The 24,054-nt window shown below is 43.1% G+C and overlaps 1 protein-coding gene across 5 annotated transcripts in view; it reads left to right on the top strand.

Moving 5' to 3' along the window:
- The window catches only part of PHACTR1 (phosphatase and actin regulator 1), a 215,222-nt gene that overhangs the window by 188,389 nt on the left and 2,779 nt on the right, over positions 1-24,054 (top strand). For 4 of the 5 annotated variants that reach the window (XM_069958002.1, XM_069958004.1, XM_069958000.1 and 1 more), the window contains exons 4-11: positions 5,092-5,256; positions 6,495-6,689; positions 9,427-9,742; positions 14,939-15,156; positions 16,689-16,845; positions 18,375-18,430; positions 18,977-19,038; positions 22,952-23,092. In XM_069958002.1, coding sequence (XP_069814103.1) covers positions 5,092-5,256; positions 6,495-6,689; positions 9,427-9,742; positions 14,939-15,156; positions 16,689-16,845; positions 18,375-18,430; positions 18,977-19,038; positions 22,952-23,092 — 1,310 coding nt within the window. The remainder of the gene's footprint in view (positions 1-5,091; positions 5,257-6,494; positions 6,690-9,426; positions 9,743-14,938; positions 15,157-16,688; positions 16,846-18,374; positions 18,431-18,976; positions 19,039-22,951; positions 23,093-24,054) is intronic. The other variant, XM_069958001.1, reaches the window with a different exon arrangement.

Below are 24,054 nucleotides of genomic sequence, written 5' to 3'. Positions count from 1 at the left end.
GAGTAGGTTTCTGGCTAGTGGGAGCAATGACTAGTAGGTGCATGCAAAAGGACGCTGGTTGACCTCAGGGAGATCAACCAAAACACCGCAGAGACACCATCACGTGTCTCAACGTCAGTGTATTCTAGAACATTGCCCCCTGGGAAATCAAATATGCAAAAGAACACTGCAGAGACACCATCACATGTCTCGACGTCAGTGAACTAGCCAGACCTTCCCTCCGGGAAGGAACAACCAAGCCAAAGGCGTTCTCCAGTTAAGGAGACCACCTCAGCAAGGTATCCATCCACAGACAGCTGTTTCGGAATACACTGACGTTGAGACACGTGATGGTGTCTCTGCGGTGTTTTGGTTGATCTCCCTGAGGTCAACCAGCGTCCTTTTGCATGCACCTACTAGTCATTGCTCCCACTAGCCAGAAACCTACTCCACACTGATGAGGGGCAAAAACCCCGAAACAGCTGTCTGTGGATGGATACCTTGCTGAGGTGGTCTCCTTAACTGGAGAACGCCTTTGGCTTGGTTGTTCCTTCCCGGAGGGAAGGTCTGGCTAGTTCACTGACGTCGAGACATGTGATGGTGTCTCTGCAGTGTTCTTTTGCATATTTGATTTCCCAGGGGGCAATGTTCTAGAATACACTGACGTTGAGACACGTGATGGTGTCTCTGCGGTGTTTTGGTTGATCTCCCTGAGGTCAACCAGCGTCCTTTTGCATGCACCTACTAGTCATTGCTCCCACTAGCCAGAAACCTACTCCACACTGATGAGGGGCAAAAACCCCGAAACAGCTGTCTGTGGATGGATACCTTGCTGAGGTGGTCTCCTTAACTGGAGAACGCCTTTGGCTTGGTTGTTCCTTCCCGGAGGGAAGGTCTGGCTAGTTCACTGACGTCGAGACATGTGATGGTGTCTCTGCAGTGTTCTTTTGCATATTTGATTTCCCAGGGGGCAATGTTCTAGAATACACTGACGTTGAGACACGTGATGGTGTCTCTGCGGTGTTTTGGTTGATCTCCCTGAGGTCAACCAGCGTCCTTTTGCATGCACCTACTAGTCATTGCTCCCACTAGCCAGAAACCTACTCCACACTGATGAGGGGCAAAAACCCCGAAACAGCTGTCTGTGGATGGATACCTTGCTGAGGTGGTCTCCTTAACTGGAGAACGCCTTTGGCTTGGTTGTTCCTTCCCGGAGGGAAGGTCTGGCTAGTTCACTGACGTCGAGACATGTGATGGTGTCTCTGCAGTGTTCTTTTGCATATTTGATTTCCCAGGGGGCAATGTTCTAGAATACACTGACGTTGAGACACGTGATGGTGTCTCTGCGGTGTTTTGGTTGATCTCCCTGAGGTCAACCAGCGTCCTTTTGCATGCACCTACTAGTCATTGCTCCCACTAGCCAGAAACCTACTCCACACTGATGAGGGGCAAAAACCCCGAAACAGCTGTCTGTGGATGGATACCTTGCTGAGGTGGTCTCCTTAACTGGAGAACGCCTTTGGCTTGGTTGTTCCTTCCCGGAGGGAAGGTCTGGCTAGTTCACTGACGTCGAGACATGTGATGGTGTCTCTGCAGTGTTCTTTTGCATATTTGATTTCCCAGGGGGCAATGTTCTAGAATACACTGACGTTGAGACACGTGATGGTGTCTCTGCGGTGTTTTGGTTGATCTCCCTGAGGTCAACCAGCGTCCTTTTGCATGCACCTACTAGTCATTGCTCCCACTAGCCAGAAACCTACTCCACACTGATGAGGGGCAAAAACCCCGAAACAGCTGTCTGTGGATGGATACCTTGCTGAGGTGGTCTCCTTAACTGGAGAACGCCTTTGGCTTGGTTGTTCCTTCCCGGAGGGAAGGTCTGGCTAGTTCACTGACGTCGAGACATGTGATGGTGTCTCTGCAGTGTTCTTTTGCATATTTGATTTCCCAGGGGGCAATGTTCTAGAATACACTGACGTTGAGACACGTGATGGTGTCTCTGCGGTGTTTTGGTTGATCTCCCTGAGGTCAACCAGCGTCCTTTTGCATGCACCTACTAGTCATTGCTCCCACTAGCCAGAAACCTACTCCACACTGATGAGGGGCAAAAACCCCGAAACAGCTGTCTGTGGATGGATACCTTGCTGAGGTGGTCTCCTTAACTGGAGAACGCCTTTGGCTTGGTTGTTCCTTCCCGGAGGGAAGGTCTGGCTAGTTCACTGACGTCGAGACATGTGATGGTGTCTCTGCAGTGTTCTTTTGCATATTTGATTTCCCAGGGGGCAATGTTCTAGAATACACTGACGTTGAGACACGTGATGGTGTCTCTGCGGTGTTTTGGTTGATCTCCCTGAGGTCAACCAGCGTCCTTTTGCATGCACCTACTAGTCATTGCTCCCACTAGCCAGAAACCTACTCCACACTGATGAGGGGCAAAAACCCCGAAACAGCTGTCTGTGGATGGATACCTTGCTGAGGTGGTCTCCTTAACTGGAGAACGCCTTTGGCTTGGTTGTTCCTTCCCGGAGGGAAGGTCTGGCTAGTTCACTGACGTCGAGACATGTGATGGTGTCTCTGCAGTGTTCTTTTGCATATTTGATTTCCCAGGGGGCAATGTTCTAGAATACACTGACGTTGAGACACGTGATGGTGTCTCTGCGGTGTTTTGGTTGATCTCCCTGAGGTCAACCAGCGTCCTTTTGCATGCACCTACTAGTCATTGCTCCCACTAGCCAGAAACCTACTCCACACTGATGAGGGGCAAAAACCCCGAAACAGCTGTCTGTGGATGGATACCTTGCTGAGGTGGTCTCCTTAACTGGAGAACGCCTTTGGCTTGGTTGTTCCTTCCCGGAGGGAAGGTCTGGCTAGTTCACTGACGTCGAGACATGTGATGGTGTCTCTGCAGTGTTCTTTTGCATATTTGATTTCCCAGGGGGCAATGTTCTAGAATACACTGACGTTGAGACACGTGATGGTGTCTCTGCGGTGTTTTGGTTGATCTCCCTGAGGTCAACCAGCGTCCTTTTGCATGCACCTACTAGTCATTGCTCCCACTAGCCAGAAACCTACTCCACACTGATGAGGGGCAAAAACCCCGAAACAGCTGTCTGTGGATGGATACCTTGCTGAGGTGGTCTCCTTAACTGGAGAACGCCTTTGGCTTGGTTGTTCCTTCCCGGAGGGAAGGTCTGGCTAGTTCACTGACGTCGAGACATGTGATGGTGTCTCTGCAGTGTTCTTTTGTAAAACAGCTACAGACATAAAGTAGTGCTAATAAAGACTCTTTGGAACATTTCCATATATTTTTTATTTTTTACTTTGGATGCGGTGGAGCAATAAAATAGATTATGTTTGCAAATATGAACATCACCTTTTCTTATTCTAATGAACTTGCTTATGCATAAAAAAGGCAGTAAGAGATTTGTGCCAACAAAATATTTCTGCATTCCTAAGCCCATACTTACTTATGGATTATGCATGAAATGACTTGTCTGCTTTTTGGTTTTGCTCCACTTGCATATTATATGTAACACTTGGGGGACACTGGTGGCTGCAGGATGTCATTTACCTTATTAAGTATCTGATTTGTTCATCTTTCTCAGGTTTAGAGGGGTCTTAGGTGATATTGCTTAGGTAGGTAAGGAGTAGAGTACAGCTACTTGCCCCCCCAATGATTTGAGGTTACTTTTTGAGGCTGGGTTCACACACAGTATATTTCAGTCATTATTGTGGTCCTCATATTGCAACTAGAGATGAGCGAACCTCAAGCTTGCGAGCAAGCATGAGTCCATCCGAACCCGAACTTTCGGCATTTGATTAGCGGTGGCTGCTGAAGTTGGATAAAGCCCTAAGGTTATGTGGAAATCATGGATATAGTCATTGGCTGTATCCATGTTTTCCAGACAACCTTAGAGCTTTATCCAAGTTCAGCAGCCCCAGCTAATCAAATACCGAACATTCGGGTTCAGATGGACTCGAGCATGCACGAGGTTCGCTCATCTCTAATTGCAACCTCAACCAGGAGTGGATTGAAAACACAGATAGGCTCTGTTTACACAGTGTTAAAAAAGAGTGGATGGCCGCCATATAACAGTAAATAACTGCCATTATTTCAATACAACAGCCGTTGTTTTAAAATAACAGCAAATATTTGCCATTAAATGGCGGCCATCCACTCAATTTCATCATTGTGTGAACAGATCCTTTCTGTGTTTTCAATCCACTCCTGGTTTTGGTTGCAATATGAGGACCACAATACTGACTGAAATATACGTAGTGTGAACCCAGCCTGAGCTTTATTAGCTGTAAAAGGGTGTAGAACCTGTGAATGAGTGGACAATGCTAATAAGTATAGGAACATAGTGATGTTACATCTGCAGGTTTTGTGAATGTCTTCTTGTATATAAAATAGCTGCCTTAGAGCAGTGTAATACTTGTATAACGTATAATACTCATATTACCAGCCAGAAATAAGCTGACTGGAGGGTAGTATGGGGGGAATGCTTGGAATGCTAAGCCAATTGTATGAGAGGGACAGTGTTGTCCTGGAGCCTCCACTTCCATGTGTATCTATTAAGCATCCCTTCCCTTGGAGTAATACATGACATTGATCACATGACCTGTGGTAATGGGTTTGGCGGTTTGTATACCATATGCCAGTATAATTAATACGATGCATAATGATCGTGTAGCCACCAGAGGTTGGACAGTACGATGTGCGCTCTGTGCTCAGGCTGAGCAGTCATGCACATTATGATGTGCAGATAGCCTGATCTGACCCCTGTGATCAATTCATCAATACAGCAGATGCTGCTCCTTTCCACATAGGTTATCATTGATATACACAACCTATATGAGAACACAACAGATAAAACACACGGCTGATAAACTGCTGCTTGGGTGAGTTCATTCTGTATATAGACTGAACACCATTCTGTTGGTTTCAGGGTGGATGAGCTGTATATTTATCTACCTGATAATATCTGACCTTACTGTTACAGGAGCCCACACTCTGCTTCAGATACTCCAGGCTACCTCTTGCCAGTACGTGACTATAAGTGACAGACCTGAGACTTCACTAACCTGTACTCCTCCTACTTTACTTTTCAGATGGTGAACTACAGAATGAAGAAGGAATGATGGAAAATGGTCAGCACATTGGTAATTCTTCATCCTCACTTCCAGTCATAACAGAGCTAGACTCAAGTTCAGGGGTGTCAGGGGACACTTGTGCATATGAAGTACTTCCAACCTCTGAACTCATGGATGGGACAGGTAACTATCCAGATCTTCATAGTGTCGGTGACTTATATCCCGTCTACCCCTTTATAGGGGTTATGTAGGACTAAAAAAATTATAGCTGCTGTTTCCCCCCATAAAAAAAACAGCACCATACCTGTCCTTAGATTGTGCTCGGTATTATGGCTCTTTCACATCAATGGAACTGAGGTGGAATACAACACACAAAAAATGAGTCTAGGAATGGCACTGTTACTGGAATAAAGCAGCTACGTGTTTCTAACCCTGGATAATCTCTTAGTCACATCCAGTGCCACCCCCATTAATTACAGCAATGCCTTTTCCTTGCCCCCCAGTAGTCACAGCTGAGTTCTAGTCTAGTCAGTAGGTGCTTAAATGTAGCAAAAGTGTCAGACGCAATATCAAGTGTTGTCAGCTGTACTCTTCTGCAATGCACCCATGGCACGTGAGCCGGTTATTTCTGGCTGCTACTGCATGTGTTCTTATTCCTGCATCTATACCTTATAACAATGATAGATGCAGAAGGAATACCAGTACAATCATTCGCTCCTGACTGTGATGTGCTCCTCCATCTTGGTTGATTTGTAACCAGCTGCTTTTGAAGATATGGACCCTGGATTCTTGTTTTTGCCTCTGGGTGGAAACGGCTGTGCACAAGGCAAAGAGGTAGTCCAGGCTGGCAGTGCAGATTACCTAGTCTCAAGCCCTGAAATTTATTGATAATGTACACTGCATGGTGTGGAGTTATACTATGCAGTGACTGAGAGAATCTTATGTGTGCATTTTCAGTAATAGAATCTACATGTAACCGTTGTTCCTGATTTTCAGCATTGGTAATGTGATTTTTCTTTTGTCTGAGGGGCAGGCTTCATGTTTCAGGCTGAAATAAACAATTGTGATGACTGGTATTTCTAGGATGTATCAGTGGTGACATCTGGTGGACAGCTTTAGGATAGATTGCATGCGGCTTTCTGCCTTGTAGTATATATATATTCTGCTATGTAGGTGTCTCATCAGTATTGGTAATACAACCCCATCCAATCTATACAGTAAGTACCTGTTCAGATTATTCATGAGCTCCTGCTATGCTATCTGTACACCCTTGATGTTTAAGTGGTGCAGTTATGGTCTCCTCATGTCATTTACGTAGTGAGTTTGTGAATTAACCCATGACTCTCTGTGCTGTTGTCACACGTTTGTTGCTACCTCACATGTAACACTGTCATGTCTGTGATGTGGTTTGTGTTCCTCAGTGTCTGAAGATCTCTCATCCGAGCCAGGATCCCTATCCCAGGATCAAACATACAAGCCAACCTTGCTACTGCCCCCCAAAAAATCAGCTTACCCTGTAGACCATGAGGACACCCCTGTGAAACCACTAACTCTCCTCAAGCAGCCCCCTGCCCTGCCTCCTAAACCTCTTTCCAGAATTGCCAATCATATAGCAGGTAAGATAAAAGCTACTACACCATGTATACATCTTCCTTCTCAAATAATGGGGGTGTAGTGCCTATATATCCCAGTAGAGAATTCCCCATGAAATGATTAGGCCCTAATGCAAAAGGTTGCTCCTGTCTGTGAAATGTATTGGCCACCCTACTTAGGCATCCCACAGATCAATGTTACTGTATATGTAGTATATCAATAAATCATCTGACATATCTGGCCTTATTGAACGCTACATTTCTAGTCTGAATTGCATTGTGAGCTTGAGAATTGCTAAATGTCACCATTGTATAAAGCTTTTATGAATTATCCCTATGCTTAGTTGCAGATCTATGGGCATTTGTTCATGTCTTTGTTTTCTTGTTTACTAGACATGATTGTGTATAGCACATGACCAAAAGTACGTGAACCCTCATTCTCTTCTAATGTGTGAGTTTGGCCATTTCAACCTCTATAGACAAACGTTTTTCAAACCCCACTTCCAGTAATACGCTTGTGAGATTTGTACCCTGCTAGTGAGATGTTAGAAGGGAAGAGAAAGCAATAGACCACACAAGCCAACAGAACTGTTGAATACTGCGACAAATCAAGAATAAAGTTTTGGAACTGTTTTTGTGCTTTTCGCTTGGATACCTAAAGGGATTGTTCAGGTATTGCCCAGAAAGCAGAAAAGGTATTACCTGTCCTCAGACCGCTGTACTCTGTATGGTCTTGTCATGCAAGTATACCCTCTGCCAAGGGGAGTGGGTACCGAATTGTGGTTATCAGATGCAGGAGAAATCGTGCCAATAATCACATTATGATGCCTATTTTAGGCGAACATTGTCAGGACTTGTTGCGGAAGGTATACTTCTAAGCCAAGGACCACTTGAAAGTGGAACACAGGGCAATGAGGAAAGGTAATACCTTTTTTGTTCTCCAGACAACCCCTTTAAATCTGAGCAAATAAAAATCTTGATAAAATAATACACAAATCAGACTCCTTCACTTTATTACAGTTCATGAAGAGAAAGAGTGGAATCTTTGGCCAGCTAGGAGGTGGAGCACACTGCCATGCCCTCCCCCAGGCTGTGGCTCGGGATCGCAGGTCACTCTTGAGACCCGATGGAATCAGTAACTTTTGACTAGTCTGATGAGATGTCAGAAGTTACTACTAATGACAGTAACACATTAATGGCTTTGGATTAAGATATATTACATGACCATATTTAATTTGCATCCCAATGCGCCGCTTGTGCGTGTTTTGTTGGGAGCATAAAGAAGAAAAAATCACCTACCACATTCCCTAGCAGCTCCTGGCCTGACATCATCTGGTCCCTATTTGCCACTGTAAACTTTTCTCAGCAGTAACTACCCTATCAGTCAATCACTGGCCGCAGTGGTGTTCGGCCTCAGTCAGTGTTTGACTTTGTGGCAGTCCCTGCTGAGATGAGTCCATCTCAGAAACAAGAAGAAGCAGTGATCAGCGGGGGATTGGGGTCGGTGACTACGACCTCTTTATCTTTATTTTGATAAAATATAAAATGAAGGGCCCAAAGAATCCCTTTTAAGTTTTTTTCTGACAGAGGATAAAAGAGAGCCCTTTTAGCCTTTTTTGGGCTCCTGTGCATTAGTATACCATTATATTTGCTGTATGGAATAGAGCAGTCTGCAGCCTTGTTCCATACAGCGGCATCCATAACAAAAAACTAAACAACTATACTCTCTTTAGCCTAAGGGACATCCTGCAAATATACACCTCCAAGTGCAAATGTACAGTGAAAAATCCTATGACAAAATCATTCCACCTAGAATTTTAAGACGCCCATAAACGTAAGAGGAAGATGAATATATATTAGTGTAGACACATGAGCAGTACTGTTACTGTAGTATACGTTGTGTGCTCAATAAAGATGAAGTAAGTGCAAAGGCGATAACAGAGTCATTTATGTGGATTTTGGAATGTTACAGAACTTGTAGTTTATTTTGCCCTACCTTACATAATAATACCTTCTATTTAGCAGTAGTTGCACATTCTTTTACCTGCTATGTAGAATATGGATGAAAAGTTAGAAGTAAATGGCTATTTATACCCCTGGATCTGATGCAGTTGTACAATTGCTGAAGTTTTGTGGGAAAATGAACAATATCTGCTTTTTCCATTCTCATTTTTCTACTCTCCCACATTTTTTCTGAATAATTAGCAAAATTGTTAATATTTGGTGAAATGTTCATATGGATGTAGGGAAATGTTTTCTGCACTTTGCGTGAGAAAGAAAGATGATAGGAGTAGTGAGTAGAGATGAGTGGACTTGACGAAAGTCCGGGTTCACAAAAACCAGAATGACCAGCATTTGAATCCTGCTGCCTGGAGAAGGTGGATGCAGCCCAAGGACTGTCTGGAAAACATGGATATAGCCTAGAGCACAAATACCGGACATACATTTTAACACCTTGGTATACATGTATTTGGTAATAGCTGTTCCCTCAAGCCCAGGGACAGGAAGACAACTGGTTAAAGATATTCTAGATGCAGTCCTGTCCTTTTAAATGCTGTGCATGTATGTAAATCCAGCCTGGTAAGCACAGTGCATGTAATGTTTTTCCATCTCTGAATAAAATTACATTTGAGCAGAGAAAAACAGGTTCAGCTCAGCAGCAGCTTTATTCCATATTATTAGTTTATCCTGTATATCTATGTAAGTACCAAGTAGTTTTCCATTTACGGTATAAGATTTAAAGACTGTTATTTTTCCCTAGACTCTGGAGCACCTGTAAAACTGCCTTGTATGCCGGGGAAGATGTCTCCTCCACTACCTCCAAAGAAAGTCATGATATGCATGCCATTAGGAGGATCAGACTATCCCCATTCCTATTCCAGTCAGAAAAGTTCCCAGCATCACCACACCATCCTCCCATCTCAGCTAGCCATCCACCAGCACCAGCTTCAGTATGGAAGCCAGCATCATTCCAGTGGATCAAGTTCAGTGCCCATCCATCCATCAATACCTCCGGGATGCAGGGTTATTGAGGAGCTCAACAAGACACTTGCTATGACCATGCAAAGGTTGGAAAGGTAACTGCATTGTCCACACTGCTATGATGAGAATTGTTGTGTTTTCTTTATTCATCGATGCTTTATAATATGAATAACTGATAATATATGAATAAAATATGAAATAATATGAATAAAAGTGCACACATTATAACATGGGGAAATCCAACCCAAAATCATATTCCATTATCATTGTTCACTAGAATCCTTAGACACCAATGACTTGGATGGTGTTCTGTATGATTTTGTGTTTAGTTGATCTTGATACTTTGTGATTTATGACATCAGTATAGTATAGTCTTCTGACTTATCTAAATGACGTTGTGTAATCTTCTTTTATGTCTCAATGGCACGACGTGACTGCTGTGACTGAGCCGGTTGGACACATTTTGCATTCTGACAGGCCGAATTGTAGGCACAAAAATGGGTGCTGGCATATAACATCCTCCTTTATGATATTGTAAAAAATCTAAGAATTTGACTTATTATCTCATGACAGTGGCCCCTGCCACGGTATAGGCAGTGGGTAAACAGTTAAAGTTTACCTGTTGTTTAGTGACTATTTAAGCTGTCCTGTGTATACCACCATTTGTGACCATTGTATAACCAACCATCTGTGTATGTACAGGTCTTGTAGTGTCAAGGAATGGTGGTAGTGTCAGGGGGATGGGCCGACCTTTCAGGGAACCTGATAAACATGCTTAAAAATATGTCTTTTCAGAACAGTTTAAAACTTTGTTTATTGGGAATAAATCTGATTTTCTGAGGTAATGCGTTTCAGAGAACTGGTGCAGCTAGGGTAAAGTCGGGTAAAGCGAGAGGTGCAGATTATGGAGGGTGTTAGCCACAAGTCATTAGCGGAGCATAAAGCACAGGTAGGGTGATAGACAGAGATGAGGGAGGAGATATAGGGAGGTGCAGCATTGTGGAGAGCTTTGTGGGTGAGCAAGAGTTTCTCTTGTATTCTGTGCTGAATGGCCAACCCGTGTAGTGACTGGCACACTAGGCATTGGTGTAGTGACTGGCACACTAGTCATTGGTGTAGTGACTGTCACACTAGTCATTGGTGTAGTGACTGGCACACTAGGCATTGGTGTAGTGACTGGCACACTAGGCATTGGTGTAGTGACTGGCACACTAGGCATTGGTGTAGTGACTGGCACACTAGGCATTGGTGTAGTGACTGGCACACTAGGCATTGGTGTAGTGACTGGCACACTAGGCATTGGTGTAGTGACTGGCACACTAGTCACTGGTTTAGTGACTGGCACACTAGGCATTGGTGTAGTGACTGGCACACTAGTCATTGGTGTAGTGACTGGCACACTGGTCATTGGTGTAGTGACTGGCACACTAGTCATTGGTGTAGTGACTGGCATACTAGTCATTGGTGTAGTGACTGGCACACTAGTCATTGGTGTAGTGACTGGCACACTAGGCATTGGTGTGGTGACTGGCACACTAGTCATTGGTGTAGTGACTGGCACACTAGGCATTGGTGTAGTGACTGGCACACTAGTTATTGGTGTAGTGACTGACACACTAGTCATTGGTGTAGTGACTGGCACACTAGGCATTGGTGTGGTGACTGGCACACTAGTCATTGGTGTAGTGACTGGCACACTAGGCATTGGTGTAGTGACTGGCACACTAGTTCTTGGTGTAGTGACTGACACACTAGGCATTGGTGTAGTGACTGGCACACTAGTTATTGGTGTAGTGACTGGCACACTAGGCATTGGTGTAGTGACTGGCACACTAGGCATTGGTGTGGTGACTGGCACACTAGTCATTGGTGTAGTGACTGGCACACTAGGCATTGGTGTAGTGACTGGCACACTAGGCATTGGTGTAGTGACTGGCACACTAGTTATTGGTGTAGTGACTGGCACACTAGGCATTGGTGTAGTGACTGGCACACTAGTTATTGGTGTAGTGACTGGCACACTAGGCATTGGTGTAGTGACTGGCACACTAGGCATTGGTGTAGTGACTGGCACACTAGCTATTGGTGTAGTGACTGACACACTAGGCATTGGTGTAGTGACTGGCACACTAGTCATTGGTGTAGTGACTGGCACACTAGTCATTGGTGTAGTGACTGACACACAAGTCATTGGTGTAGTGACTGGCACACTATGCATTGGTGTAGTGACTGGCACACTAGGCATTGGTGTAGTGACTGGCACACTAGGCATTGGTGTAGTGACTGGCACACTAGGCATTGGTGTAGTGACTGGCACACTAGTCATTGGTGTAGTGACTGGCACATTAGGCATTGGTGTAGTGACTGGCACACTAGTCATTGGTGTAGTGACTGGCACACAAGTCATTGGTGTAGTGACTGGCACACTATGCATTGGTGTAGTGACTGACACAATAGTTATTGGTCTAGTGGGTGAACAAGAATGTGTGCCCGGCTTCTGTATTTAGGGTGGACTGGGCTTAGATGGAGGTGGCAAGAACGTGAAGGGGATGAAATGTGAAAAAAAGATCAGAGTCAGACATTACCCCCTGGGATGGCAGAATTACTGTGTAGGGGTTATGATTATCATAGTGACCCAAATAAGAAATGTAACGTCCTAAACCTTATGCATTCTAGCTTGTATCATAGGGTGAATGTGCATGTGTGAGGTAACAGACTGTATACAGAAGCGAGATGACAAAACAGGTACTGGCACAGAAGTGAGAGCTGTGTTAGAGACATCACTAAAATCCAGATTCTTCTCTTTTGTATCACTGGATTTTCTTCTGCTGCATGGCGTATTGAAGAATATGGTTGCTCTTTAGGGTATATATTTGATTTTGTGTTTCTCCAGAAGTGTAAAACAACCACTCAGATTGTGTGGCCTTTTAACAGCATTTTTCTAGTGAAAGAGTCCCGCAGACCCTTTTCTTTTTGGAAAGGTCAAAAGCAGATTTATTCCACAAGGCATTCTGTGTAATGGCTTCTAGTCATCAGAGCGCCACTACAATTTCTATAGAAGTTTTTTTTGGGGGGGGGGGGGGGGGGTGGAAATGTGAATTACTGAGCAATCAGCACGCCTTCTATCCATTTGTCGCATTGCCAGCGTGGTGCATTGGTGACTCAGATGGGATTGGACTGTGTCAGCATTTCTTTTCTATAAACCTCCAGCGATGATCGCTGCTGACCAATTACCATTCGCCGTGCCTTATTGTGTCTTGTTGTATTATTTGCTACTATTTGTAGCAATGGAAATTTAGCTGAATCCACTTTTTTCATTCAGCTGCTGCAATATATAGAAAAATAAAGCAGAGGCATCCAGAATGTCTTCTAATATTTATGGGTCTGTACAGCGGAATAGAGAAGTATTAGTTGCGTGGCTATAGGGGGTTACATGGTAGCAGTCATCCCTGGACCATGGTGCCTATGAGGGACCACATGTCAGCTCTTTAAGTTATACTTCTACAGGGTGACAAGTAATATACTTCTGCAAGGTCATGTAGAGCCTGGTGAGGTCTTTCATGTAGAGTAGAAAGGAGGAAAATCAGAGCTTTACTGGACATGGTGGCCAAACAGCTTTATGATGCTGCTGCAGAGGCATCATAATGTGAATGGTATATGGAAATGAGGACACCATACACATTACATGTTTGCTTCTTAGTGGGGAATTTGTGTCTATCTAAATGACTTAAAGGGACTTTACTTTCATGCTACCCAAATCACAAGTGATCAGGAAAAAATATGGTTAACATAAAAAGTTGATTTTAAGAAAAGGTAATTTTCTGATGACATATTCCCTTTAATATTAATACAATCTTGCCCTGGTGCTTTTCATAGTGTATAGAGGACAGTGTGCTCCTAGTCTTGGCTGTAAACCGGCAGTAATGATGATTATTGGATTAGGTGAATGTTTTCTGCGGTGTAATTAAACTCTGCTCACTGGCATATATACACTGCTCTCCCAGATGGCACCAACCTACAGTCAGAGCTGTCTGGCTTTGTTAATGCCAGTGGAGTCAGGCCAAGAACGTATGCAATTTCCAGCAATAACAGGCTGTAGATTACCACTGAGATATGGAGACAGGTAAACATATATGAATCATGTGTCTCCCTTTGGATCCATTTGTTTTGTCCGGGGAGAATGTTTGGCAGCGGTGCTAGGACTATGGGTTATTAAGTAGTTATACTGTAGACTGCTACAAATATAGGATGCGAAGCTGACTGCCAAGTGTTTGCTGCCAGTTTAGAGAATAATAGCTAACATCATATTTTATACAATGTAGGTAAGTGTCATTGTCCAAACCTATCAATATTTATTCCAAATGCAAATATATGATGCAATATGTATACGTGTACACAGCATATGTGTGTGTATATATATTTACACGTGTTTGCCATATTCTGGATCTTGTATATCTATGGAGCTGTGTGAGGTTTCTGCTATTGCTCAGGGAGCTGCAACTACCAAAAACACAGAAATTCTGGCATTAGATGTTTTTCTTTTCTATTTCAGATTTCAGCATGTGGGAAAAATAACATTGTTTCAATCCTATCAAACATTTGTAGGGCGTGCTAATAAAACTAGGCCGCACTACACAACTTACATAAGTCATTAGGAGCTTTAGCTAATGTCCAGATACTACAGGACACCTTCAGAGGTCTAATGCAATAGAACTGAGTTGCTGGTACAAATAGGACACAGTATTAGGCTCTGTTCCCAGACAGTATTATTGCTCAGTATTTTGGTCAGTATTTTTCAACCAAAACCAGGTGTGGACTGAAAACACAGAAACACTATGTTCACACACTGTTGAAATTTAGTAGATGGCTGTCATTTAAGGGCAAATAAAAGCCGTTATTTCAAAACAACAGCTGTTATATGCCATAAAATGATGGCCATCCACTCAATTTTAGGAGTGGGAACATAGCCTTTCTGTGTTTTCAATCCACTCCTGGTTTTGTTAAAAAAAAATACTGAGCAAAAATACTGTGTGGGAACATAGCCTTAGTCAGGTGGTTTTAATGATATGGCTAATCAGTGCATCTATGAAGAAAGCAGGAATTAATTTACTGCAAAAATCCTTGTCCCCACCAAAAAACACTTGTCCCCACTACTTCTTATATGACCTTGGATTTCCTGCAGGCCCCACATATATTTATACTATGTTATCACTTAATTGTATAAGTATAATGGAATCCAACAGTATACCATTAAAAAGATATTACATTTATTCTGGATCCATTTTTTGTAGCTCGGGGTTACATGGAGGAGACAGCATGTCAAAATCAGGACTCGGTGGATATGGTGACATGAGACAAGTGCCAACTGTTGTTATTGAATGTGAAGATGATAAAGAAAATGTGCCTCATGAATCAAATTATGAAGACTCCTCATGTCTGTACTCAAGGGATGATGAAGACGATGAGGATGAAGATGAGGAGGAAGACGATGATAGCTCACTTTACACAAGTAAGTGCCAAGACACCAGAGTGACAACACCTTGAGTTGAATCATTAAAATGCATTTTATGACACTTTAGATCACAGGTGAGATTTAAAAAGAAAGCATTCAATGCAATAAAGATATATAGATACAATGTGCAATGTAGATACAATGTAGATACAATGCTCTCACAATGTCTTCAGACCCTTCAGGCCGTTTGTTACGGCCTTGATTGGTGTAGTGCTGCAGTGATGGCTAAACTTCTGGAAGTAGGAGGCCCCAGAGCTAAACTTCATACTTATAACTTAATACTTATGTCTGCGCAAAATTTTACTTTTTCCTTTTTAATTTATTTAAAAAAATGTTTTAAATTCTCATTGAGGGAAGATTGACAGCAGACTGGTCGCAAAATTAGATTTTTTTTTTATTGTAGCAAAAGACCACAACATAACACAATGAAAAAAAAATACAACATAAAGGGTTTGAAGACTTTCTGAATGCATTATACCTTACCAGTAGCAAAATTACAGTTGTACGTAGGCTGGGTTCACACTATGTATATTTGAGGCAGTATTTGGTCCTCATGTCAGGTCCTCATAGCAACCAAAACCAGGAGTGGATTGAAAACACAGAAAGGCTCTGTCCACACAATGTTGAAATTGAGTGGATGGCTGCCATATAACGGTAAATAACCTCCATTATTTCAATATAACAGCCGTTGTTTTAAAATAACAGCAAATATTTGCCATTAAATGGCGGCCATCCACTCAATTTCAACATTATGTGAAAAGAGCCTTTCTGTGTTTTCAATCCACTCCTGGTTTTGGTTGCTATACAGCCTCAAACATACAGCCTCAAATATACGTAGTGTGAACATAGCCTAAGCACCATCAGGTACATCCTCTTTAATATGACCCCTGGATAGAACGGCGCCGTCATGGGGAAACCGGTGCCTTGGTCCATTTTTTGAACCGTGGCCTGGCTCCCGCGTACGGTGCTGTTCTATCCACGGGTAGCAGGCCAGGGCTGAAGCACTGGAGGCGGGCCGGCCTGACCCCAGTGGGATTTAATTCCCTCCCCTCTTAGAATCAATTGAGCTGCGTCATAGAGGGAAAGGAATTCCCTCCGGTACCCATGGATAGAACATGCCGTTACACGAAAATTGGGCCGCGGTTCAAAAAACGTACCGCGGCACTGGCGCCGTTCTATCCATGGGTCAAATTAAAGAGGATGTATCTGATGGCACATGCTCTTTAAGAAGCACTGTTACTTTGTGAAGATGTTTGTAAGATTCCACTAAGATTATTATTAGGTAAAATGGGACCCAATGACACTACAAGGCTGTAGTCACACATGACATTTTTGATGCAGTTTTTGATGTGGATCCATTAAGAGAGATGGAGGGAGCTTTTATTTATATTTCCCATTTCTGGCTGATAAGAATAGTATGTGTGAAAGTGGTCATAGTCTAATCTATCCAGCCCTGTAAATATATATAGCATTTCACGATTTGTTAGCCCGAAGCTAGTGAGAGAGCTTTGTGTTTTGGTATTCCCAAGGTTCGCTGGCATTAAAGGTTCTCAGGAAGGATTCTTTGGCAATCAAGTTAAGCAACAGACCCTCCAAGAGAGAGTTAGAAGAGAAGAACATTCTGCCTATGCAGACAGATGAAGAGAGGCTGGAACTGAGGCAGCAGATTGGAACGAAACTTACAAGGTAGGTTCATTTTTTAGATCTCCATATTGTTAAGTGAAATGGCAAAGTATTCCTTGTAATGTACCTGAAACCAACATTGTTACACTTTTTCCCCCTTGCTTGTCCTTTTATCTTTTAAAGTGATTGACACTGAGGGCTTGGTGATTGACAGTCAAGCAGAGTCAGGGATGGCAGGGGGAGCGAGGAGGTATTACAGGCTCACCAGATTAGGAGCTCTATGATACCTTGCTCCAAAGAATAAAATATATAAAAGATACCAAACAGCTATTCAACAATTTGGAACCTAAATTGCAGTAACAGATTCACTTTTAATGGGCACTGGCATTAAGAAAAACTTTTAACATATCACAGGGGCATGTCAGAAGTTTCTGATAACCACTAATAACTATACATGCACTGTTATATAGCCCATAACATGGAAGTAATTGTTATAAGTGTACTTCTATCCCCTAAAAATAAGCTTTGTAAAAGTCCTGCACCGTGTGTTAATTTTGCTCAGCTAGGCATTGTGGCGTCCTCAGCACCAAAGTGGTCACGGCTGGCGCAACAAATCCTATGTAATCACGCCAGGAGGAGCCTGCAGCGTCTAAGATGGACTGCCCCTGATGCTCCAAGAGAGGCGTAATTACACTGGATTACAAATGAATTTTCGTGCCAGCCGTGACTACTTTGGGGTTGAGGATGCCCCGATGCCTAGCTGAGTATAATTTACACACAACGCAGGACTTTTACAGCGTTTACTTTCAGGGGATAGACGTAACGCTCATAAGAATTACTGCGGGCTGTATTACAGTATATGTATAGCTATAGACATGATTTGGCAGTAATTGGTTCCCTACAAACAGCTGTGCTGCTCCTTCTGTTACTGAGCCACTTTATTTCCCCACTAATGACCTGGTCCTGCTGCTGGCCAGAGTGACTTTGGATTCCCTCAGCAGCGGCCATGTGGACCTGATGTCACTTCCTCTGATTGAGTGGCCCTGCAACACTACAGCCCCCTAACCATGAAGCGGCCACACAGCAGGATGGATCGGTCATATACCGGCTGCAGCATAGGAGCCAGGGAGGAAGTGTGCTTTATTATTTTCAAACAACCCATCCCTGGGCACATCTCCAAAATAGGCCCCTGCCTGGAGTACCCCTTTAAGTGTGTCCCGTAAATGTACAGGTAAGAGCAGAAATTGATGATGCAATGGGAGATAACACTAGAGATAAATCCATACAACACTGTATTATTATGTGCATTCCTCATCACTGTGCCTTTACACTTATCCTTTTGCATAGCAGAACATATTAGCAAGAAAACTGTGAAAGCCAGGAAGTTGTGACAAGCAAAGGAAATGTTGTAAAGCTTTGTTATCAAGACCAAGTAAAGGCCCCGTTCTTGTAACACTGTATTGTCATTTCTATATCTGAGACGCTTGTCTAATGCACAGGCTAAAACCATGGGATTTATAAGTCTAGTAGCTATAAAACAACACACATGAAGAAGAGAACATGGTTAAGACGATCTCAATCTTTTTTTGCAGACGACTGAGCCAAAGGCCAACAGCTGAAGAGTTAGAACAAAGAAATATTCTGAAACGTAAGTTGGTAATTGTCTGTTTAATACTGGGATCCGGGGTATATCCGGAGCATCTTGTCTACAGCCCTAATATCTATATTCAATGTGTTGTGAGGGTATGCTCCCACAAGGACAGTATGCTGCAGATTTTCTGCAACAGATTTAAATGTGGAAAATCCACAGCATATTACAGTAGCAGTAATGCAGATGAGATTTTAAGAAATGTCATTAACTTTCTGTGGAATCAACTCTGTAAGGAATCTGTCCAGAAATTGACCTGCGTGCGAATGTTGAATCTTTGTCCGCAGCCAATGATTTGGGATATTAAGTGAAACTGAGAGCAATAGGTGACATCATAGCATTGCACACAACAGACTGCATAAACACTGGTCAGGGGGATTTATGGTAGATTTACTTTGATGTAGTTTATTGGGGTTTTGTTTGCTTGGTTTTGCTATGTAAACAGAAGGCACAGAATAAATTATTTGCAATAAAGACAAACAGATTTCAGCTCTTGTTTAAGGAAATTACTGTGTAGCCGAGATTAACACTGCTTCTGATTTACAGCTCGTAATGAACAAGAAGAGCAAGAGGAAAAACGAGAAATTAAAAGGAGACTTACCCGCAAGGTGAGATTACAGTATGAATAAATGCATTGGTATCATAGGCTGAATGCACCGGAGCATGCAGAAGAGAGCATAGAGCGTTTTTCTAGGGAAAGGCTGTATGCTGAGGGCATGAACATACAGGAAAGTGTCTGACAAGGATATAGTGTAAGCCCCTCAATCAAGACTCATGGCCGCCATTATAGAATATTAGGCTCTGGGCAAGAACTTTAAAAGATAGGTTAAGGAGGAATTCCCATAACTGAAAATTGTAATTGTATCACCCCAATATATATATAACCTACTAATATAGTGTTATCACCAATAGTACCTCCCTCTCTCCTGAGACAACGCATCGTCCTCTGATATCACAGATGCATGGCTGGATCTTGTCTCTGAACTCTAGCCTTGCCCCTCTGACCAGCCCCTCCAACCTACATCACCATCTCCTTGTCATATGCACATACACATAAATGTCTGGGGACATTTAGGGAGAGTGAGGTGTGTTTACAGCATGCTGCTGTAACGACTGGAGTCGTGGATCCACTGTACCGTCACCAGCGATGGCTTAAACCACACCAGGGAGAGGAGTCTAAGGGGCCGCTGGTTTTCACCAGAGCCCACTGCAAGGCGGGACAGGCTTGCTGCGGCAGGCGACCCCCAGGTCGCTACCCCTGGCTTGGTTTGCTAGTGACGGCGGGCAAGGTGAAGCAGGAGCAGTAGGCAGGAGAACGTGCAGAAAGTGGTCTTAGGCGAGACCGCAGGTGGCAGAGGCAATAAACAGAAACTATGGACAAGGCAGCGGACAGGAACAACGGGGAGCTGAGCCAAATTGCTATGGGAAGCATATAGAGGCTCCAACACGAGGGACAGGGCATGCTGGGATTTATAGGGAGTGATTAGGTGCAACTACCAATTAGGGGCGGACTGGCCCTTTAAATTTGTGACAGCCGGCACGCGCGCCCTAGGAGGCAGGGGCGCGCGCGCCGGCCGGGACAGACGGAGACAGGAGCGGGGCGAGGTAAGATGCCCCCCGGGGCCGAACTAGTGGCAGCGGCGGGTCCCTGCACCCGGACACCGGCGGCTGCTGAATACGAGGAGGGGGTGCAGCGGTGGCCCGGAGCACGGGACGCTGCCGCAGCCCTGACAGCTGTCTTGTGATGAATGATACTACAGAGAAGATAGAGACAAAAAGCAGGGATTTAGCAAACTTGCTTCTTTCTTCTGATTATGCTGTTCAATTAACTTGTGTAGGTTACAGACCACCATTCTGCTCTAAAAGCAGTGGTTGGACTAATATATAGATTGTACTTGTATAGAGATAATGGGGGAGATTTATCAAACATGGTGTAAAGTGAAACAGGCTCAGTTGCCCCTAGCAACCAATCCGATTCCACCTTTCATTCCTCACAGACTCTTTGGAGAATGAAAGGTAGAATCTGATTGGTTGCTAGGGGCAACTGGGCCAGTTTCACTTTGCACCATGTTTGATAAATCTCCTCCAATGTGTATATATACATTATATTGTATAAAAATATGTATACTAAATATATAAATATATATATATACCAGGCAGACCACTGCAAAAATATTTTACTTGACAAGCCCTACAATTTTAACTATATTAGTTGAAATGGGAATAGGCGCTTAGGAAAAGCAATGTATTCTTGGAATTGTAGTGCTGAGAAACTGCTCAACCAGGAAATACAACCACAAAATACAGAAATAAGACCCCCAAGACAAATAGATGTTTTATAGTTTCAAAACAGGGGAGACAAGTAAGCAATACAATATGCTTCTAAAGTATGTTTATTGTTTTACCTAATGTCAGAGTACCCCTAATGGTATAGTAGATACTAGTGATGCAGCCTTAGCCCTTTTAAAAAACATATATAATGTAATTCTTTCCTTTAAGTCATCAAATTGGTGGGGAAATCTATGAGGCAATGAACACAGAATCTGTCCTACAAGATGACAAAGTCCCTGGTGGTGTAGGGGTCACTTACTACTAACTTCTTTTAATTTCTAGTGAGCATTCATAAGTGCTAAACAAGAGACAAAGTGCATCTTTTGGAACCACTCTCAGGGTGCTCCTGAGGACCCGGTTTTCCATTCAAATGGTTGAACTGGACAACTGCCTATTTGTGCCCCTTCCTAAAATGAGTCAAGGGGCAAAAGTCAATGTCCTGTTACAGTTATGGCCATCTCCAGACCGCTGCTTTCCTACATGTCTCTGCAGTGGAAGACGTGCATGGGAAGGAAATGCTCATCATGTATTGTAGCTGCTTTATTTTCTTCTTTTGTTGGGCATAGTGACCTGTATAAGTAGGAAATAACATAGCCCTGCTGACAGAAGAAATGTAATTTTCCTGGTCATGTACAGGCTAAACAAGTCCAATCTTTTAAAATAGACATTTAAGTTGTCAGATATTGACCTTTAGTCACCAGGTGAACTTCAATAGAAGCAGAGAAAAAAAAGTTACAGGTTCAAATAGTTCCCACTTTCTGAATAAACTTGGAGGCTTTCTAGAAAAATTCTGTAATCGACCTTTTGTTGTGTAAAACAGGGCAGCTCAAAACCATTCACATTTACCAAATACATTTTCTGTATGGGATAAAAGGGGTTTTCCGGAACTTAAATATTCATGGTCTATGCTTAAGGCCCTATTACACCCACCAAGTGATTAGCGCCCGTATTTGGCCGATTATCAGCCTCTATGGCCGATAATTGATGTTGGCTGATCCTTGTGTTTTAACATGTTGCAAAAAACTAGGCACAATAGTGACGATCTGCTGGCCATCACTATCGTTATCTCCTATGGACCCCCTCTGCTCTTACCTGCTCACTGCTTACAGTGCATGTAATAGTGAAGGCAACAAGTGAGGAACGGTGATCTAACAGGTCGGCGCCCGCTTGCTCCTCCAGATCTGCCCGTGTAATAGGACCTTTAGGATAGGCCATTAATATCAGTCCTTTGGGGTTTTGACTGCAACTAGTATCATCGCTCTTCCCATTCACTGTGTGTGATAATGAATTAGGTGCAAGTTGTAGCGCCTTCAATCAGCTGGGAATCGGGCTGTTGCTGCTTTTGGAAACCCCCAATAAAACCCCCATGGTTTATCCCATAAAAAAATGATCACTCATCCATAAGTTATCTGATCGATGAATCTAGATTTCCATCACCCCTGCCAATCAGCTGACTACCACCTGATCAGCTTACTTCTTTTAAACCACCTAACCTAACAGAAGCTAACAACAAGAAGCTAACAGCACTGGACCGAGGCAGACACTCGGTAACACTGTCCACCAATGAACTAAAGTGATTTTAGAGCATAAAGAAGACAAAGACAAATTATATAACGATATATATAAATTGTGCAGCATCTAAGCTTGTAGATGGTGCATAGAACATAGAGTAGGGAGATTGACAATATCACTTTAAGTCCTAATAAATCCCTTATATTCACTAGAACACACAATCTCTTTAACCTTGTGCTTAGTTGTGCTTGAGGCTATGTTCACACATAGTATTTCCGTAAGTCTTTTGGTCAGTCTTTTTTCCACCAAAATCAAGAGTGGAACTTACAGGGCAAAATTATAATGGATAGATTTGCCCAGTTTCTGTGTTTTTAACCCACTCCGGGTTTTGGTTGAAAAAAGAATGACTGAAATAGTATGTGTGAACATAGCCCCGAAGTGAACATATTAAAGGCTGTCCTGAGGTGACCTCGACATAGGCCAAATTGTGCATCAGATGCTATTGCTGTGTTACCATCTGTATCAGACAGTTACCCTTCTAGGTCCTGTCTGCACGTACAGTGCTATAATGATAATCTTTAGACTCAAAGGTGTTTACAGATTTGTAAATATCATTATCTTGAGAATCTGATAATCTAATGATACTATAACACCTTTTTATGTGTATTCTGCCTACAGCTCAGTCAGAGACCTACTGTAGAGGAGCTGCGGGAGAAGAAAATCCTTATTCGTTTCAGTGATTATGTGGAGGTGGCAGATGCACAAGACTATGACAGAAGAGCAGACAAACCTTGGACTCGATTAACAGCTGCTGATAAAGTTTGTACCTTTCCTGTATTCATTATTCAGAATTGGATTGTACCTACCACACCCTAGAAGATCACCCTCACTATTCTGCCCTTTCTGCTTTTAGTAGATAACCAATATAGTACACAGGACAATAAGTTCATTCAAATATTCTTTATTATTCTTTATTAATCACAGATTTAATCAGTAACGTTTGACATGTCTTCAGACAAACCATTAAACAAGTGTTCCAACAGCACCAGTTGGAGAGAGTCGGCTTTTTGTTAGATATGGGACGCAAACCAGAGAGTCTCCAATCCCAAGAGAAGACAGTGTGACATCCAGAAATGAAGTTGTACGACAGCATCCATTAGTGCAAATGTGATGAAATTTATTCACGCAAAATATACAGTGGCTACTGTGCCATAGTGTATGTTGCGTGAATAAATTTCATCACATTTGCACTACTGGATGCTGTCGTACAACTTCACTTCTGGATGTCTTCACATATGTCAATAGTTACTGATGGCAGAGAGTATATTAAAGAGTTACAGAACTTTGTATCACACAGTGATAAAAGGGCAAACCTCTTACCAGTTATACTATTGGGACATTTGTTCAAGGTGTTGTGAAGGGTCATTTTGTGATCAAAATGTTCTAAAACTTTTTAACATACATATTTTGTTGACATTCCTCACAGAGTGGTGTGGTCATTGGCGTTATCCCTTATTGGCCTGAGAGCTCACTCAGGAGGACTAAGGGTATGTTCACACTGAGTCTATGGGAGGGTTTGCACATCTCCGTTCTCCGTGGGTTTCCGCTTCAAGAATGGACATCTCAATTCTTTGAGCAAAGGTGCATGAGGCCTCCCATAGACACGCTGTTGGACACTGAAGCAGGCAGGATTCCATGGCGGAGAGCTCCTCTGCGGAATTCTGCAGAACTTGCTCAGTGTGACCATACCGTAAATGTAACCCTGTGTTATATTGTCACCC

The sequence above is a fragment of the Dendropsophus ebraccatus genome, chromosome 2 (genome assembly GCF_027789765.1).
Source record: "Dendropsophus ebraccatus isolate aDenEbr1 chromosome 2, aDenEbr1.pat, whole genome shotgun sequence".
Lineage (NCBI taxonomy): Eukaryota > Metazoa > Chordata > Amphibia > Anura > Hylidae > Dendropsophus > Dendropsophus ebraccatus.
The sequence above is the reverse complement of the archived record's forward strand: the minus strand, read 5'-3'. Positions and strand labels throughout refer to the sequence as shown.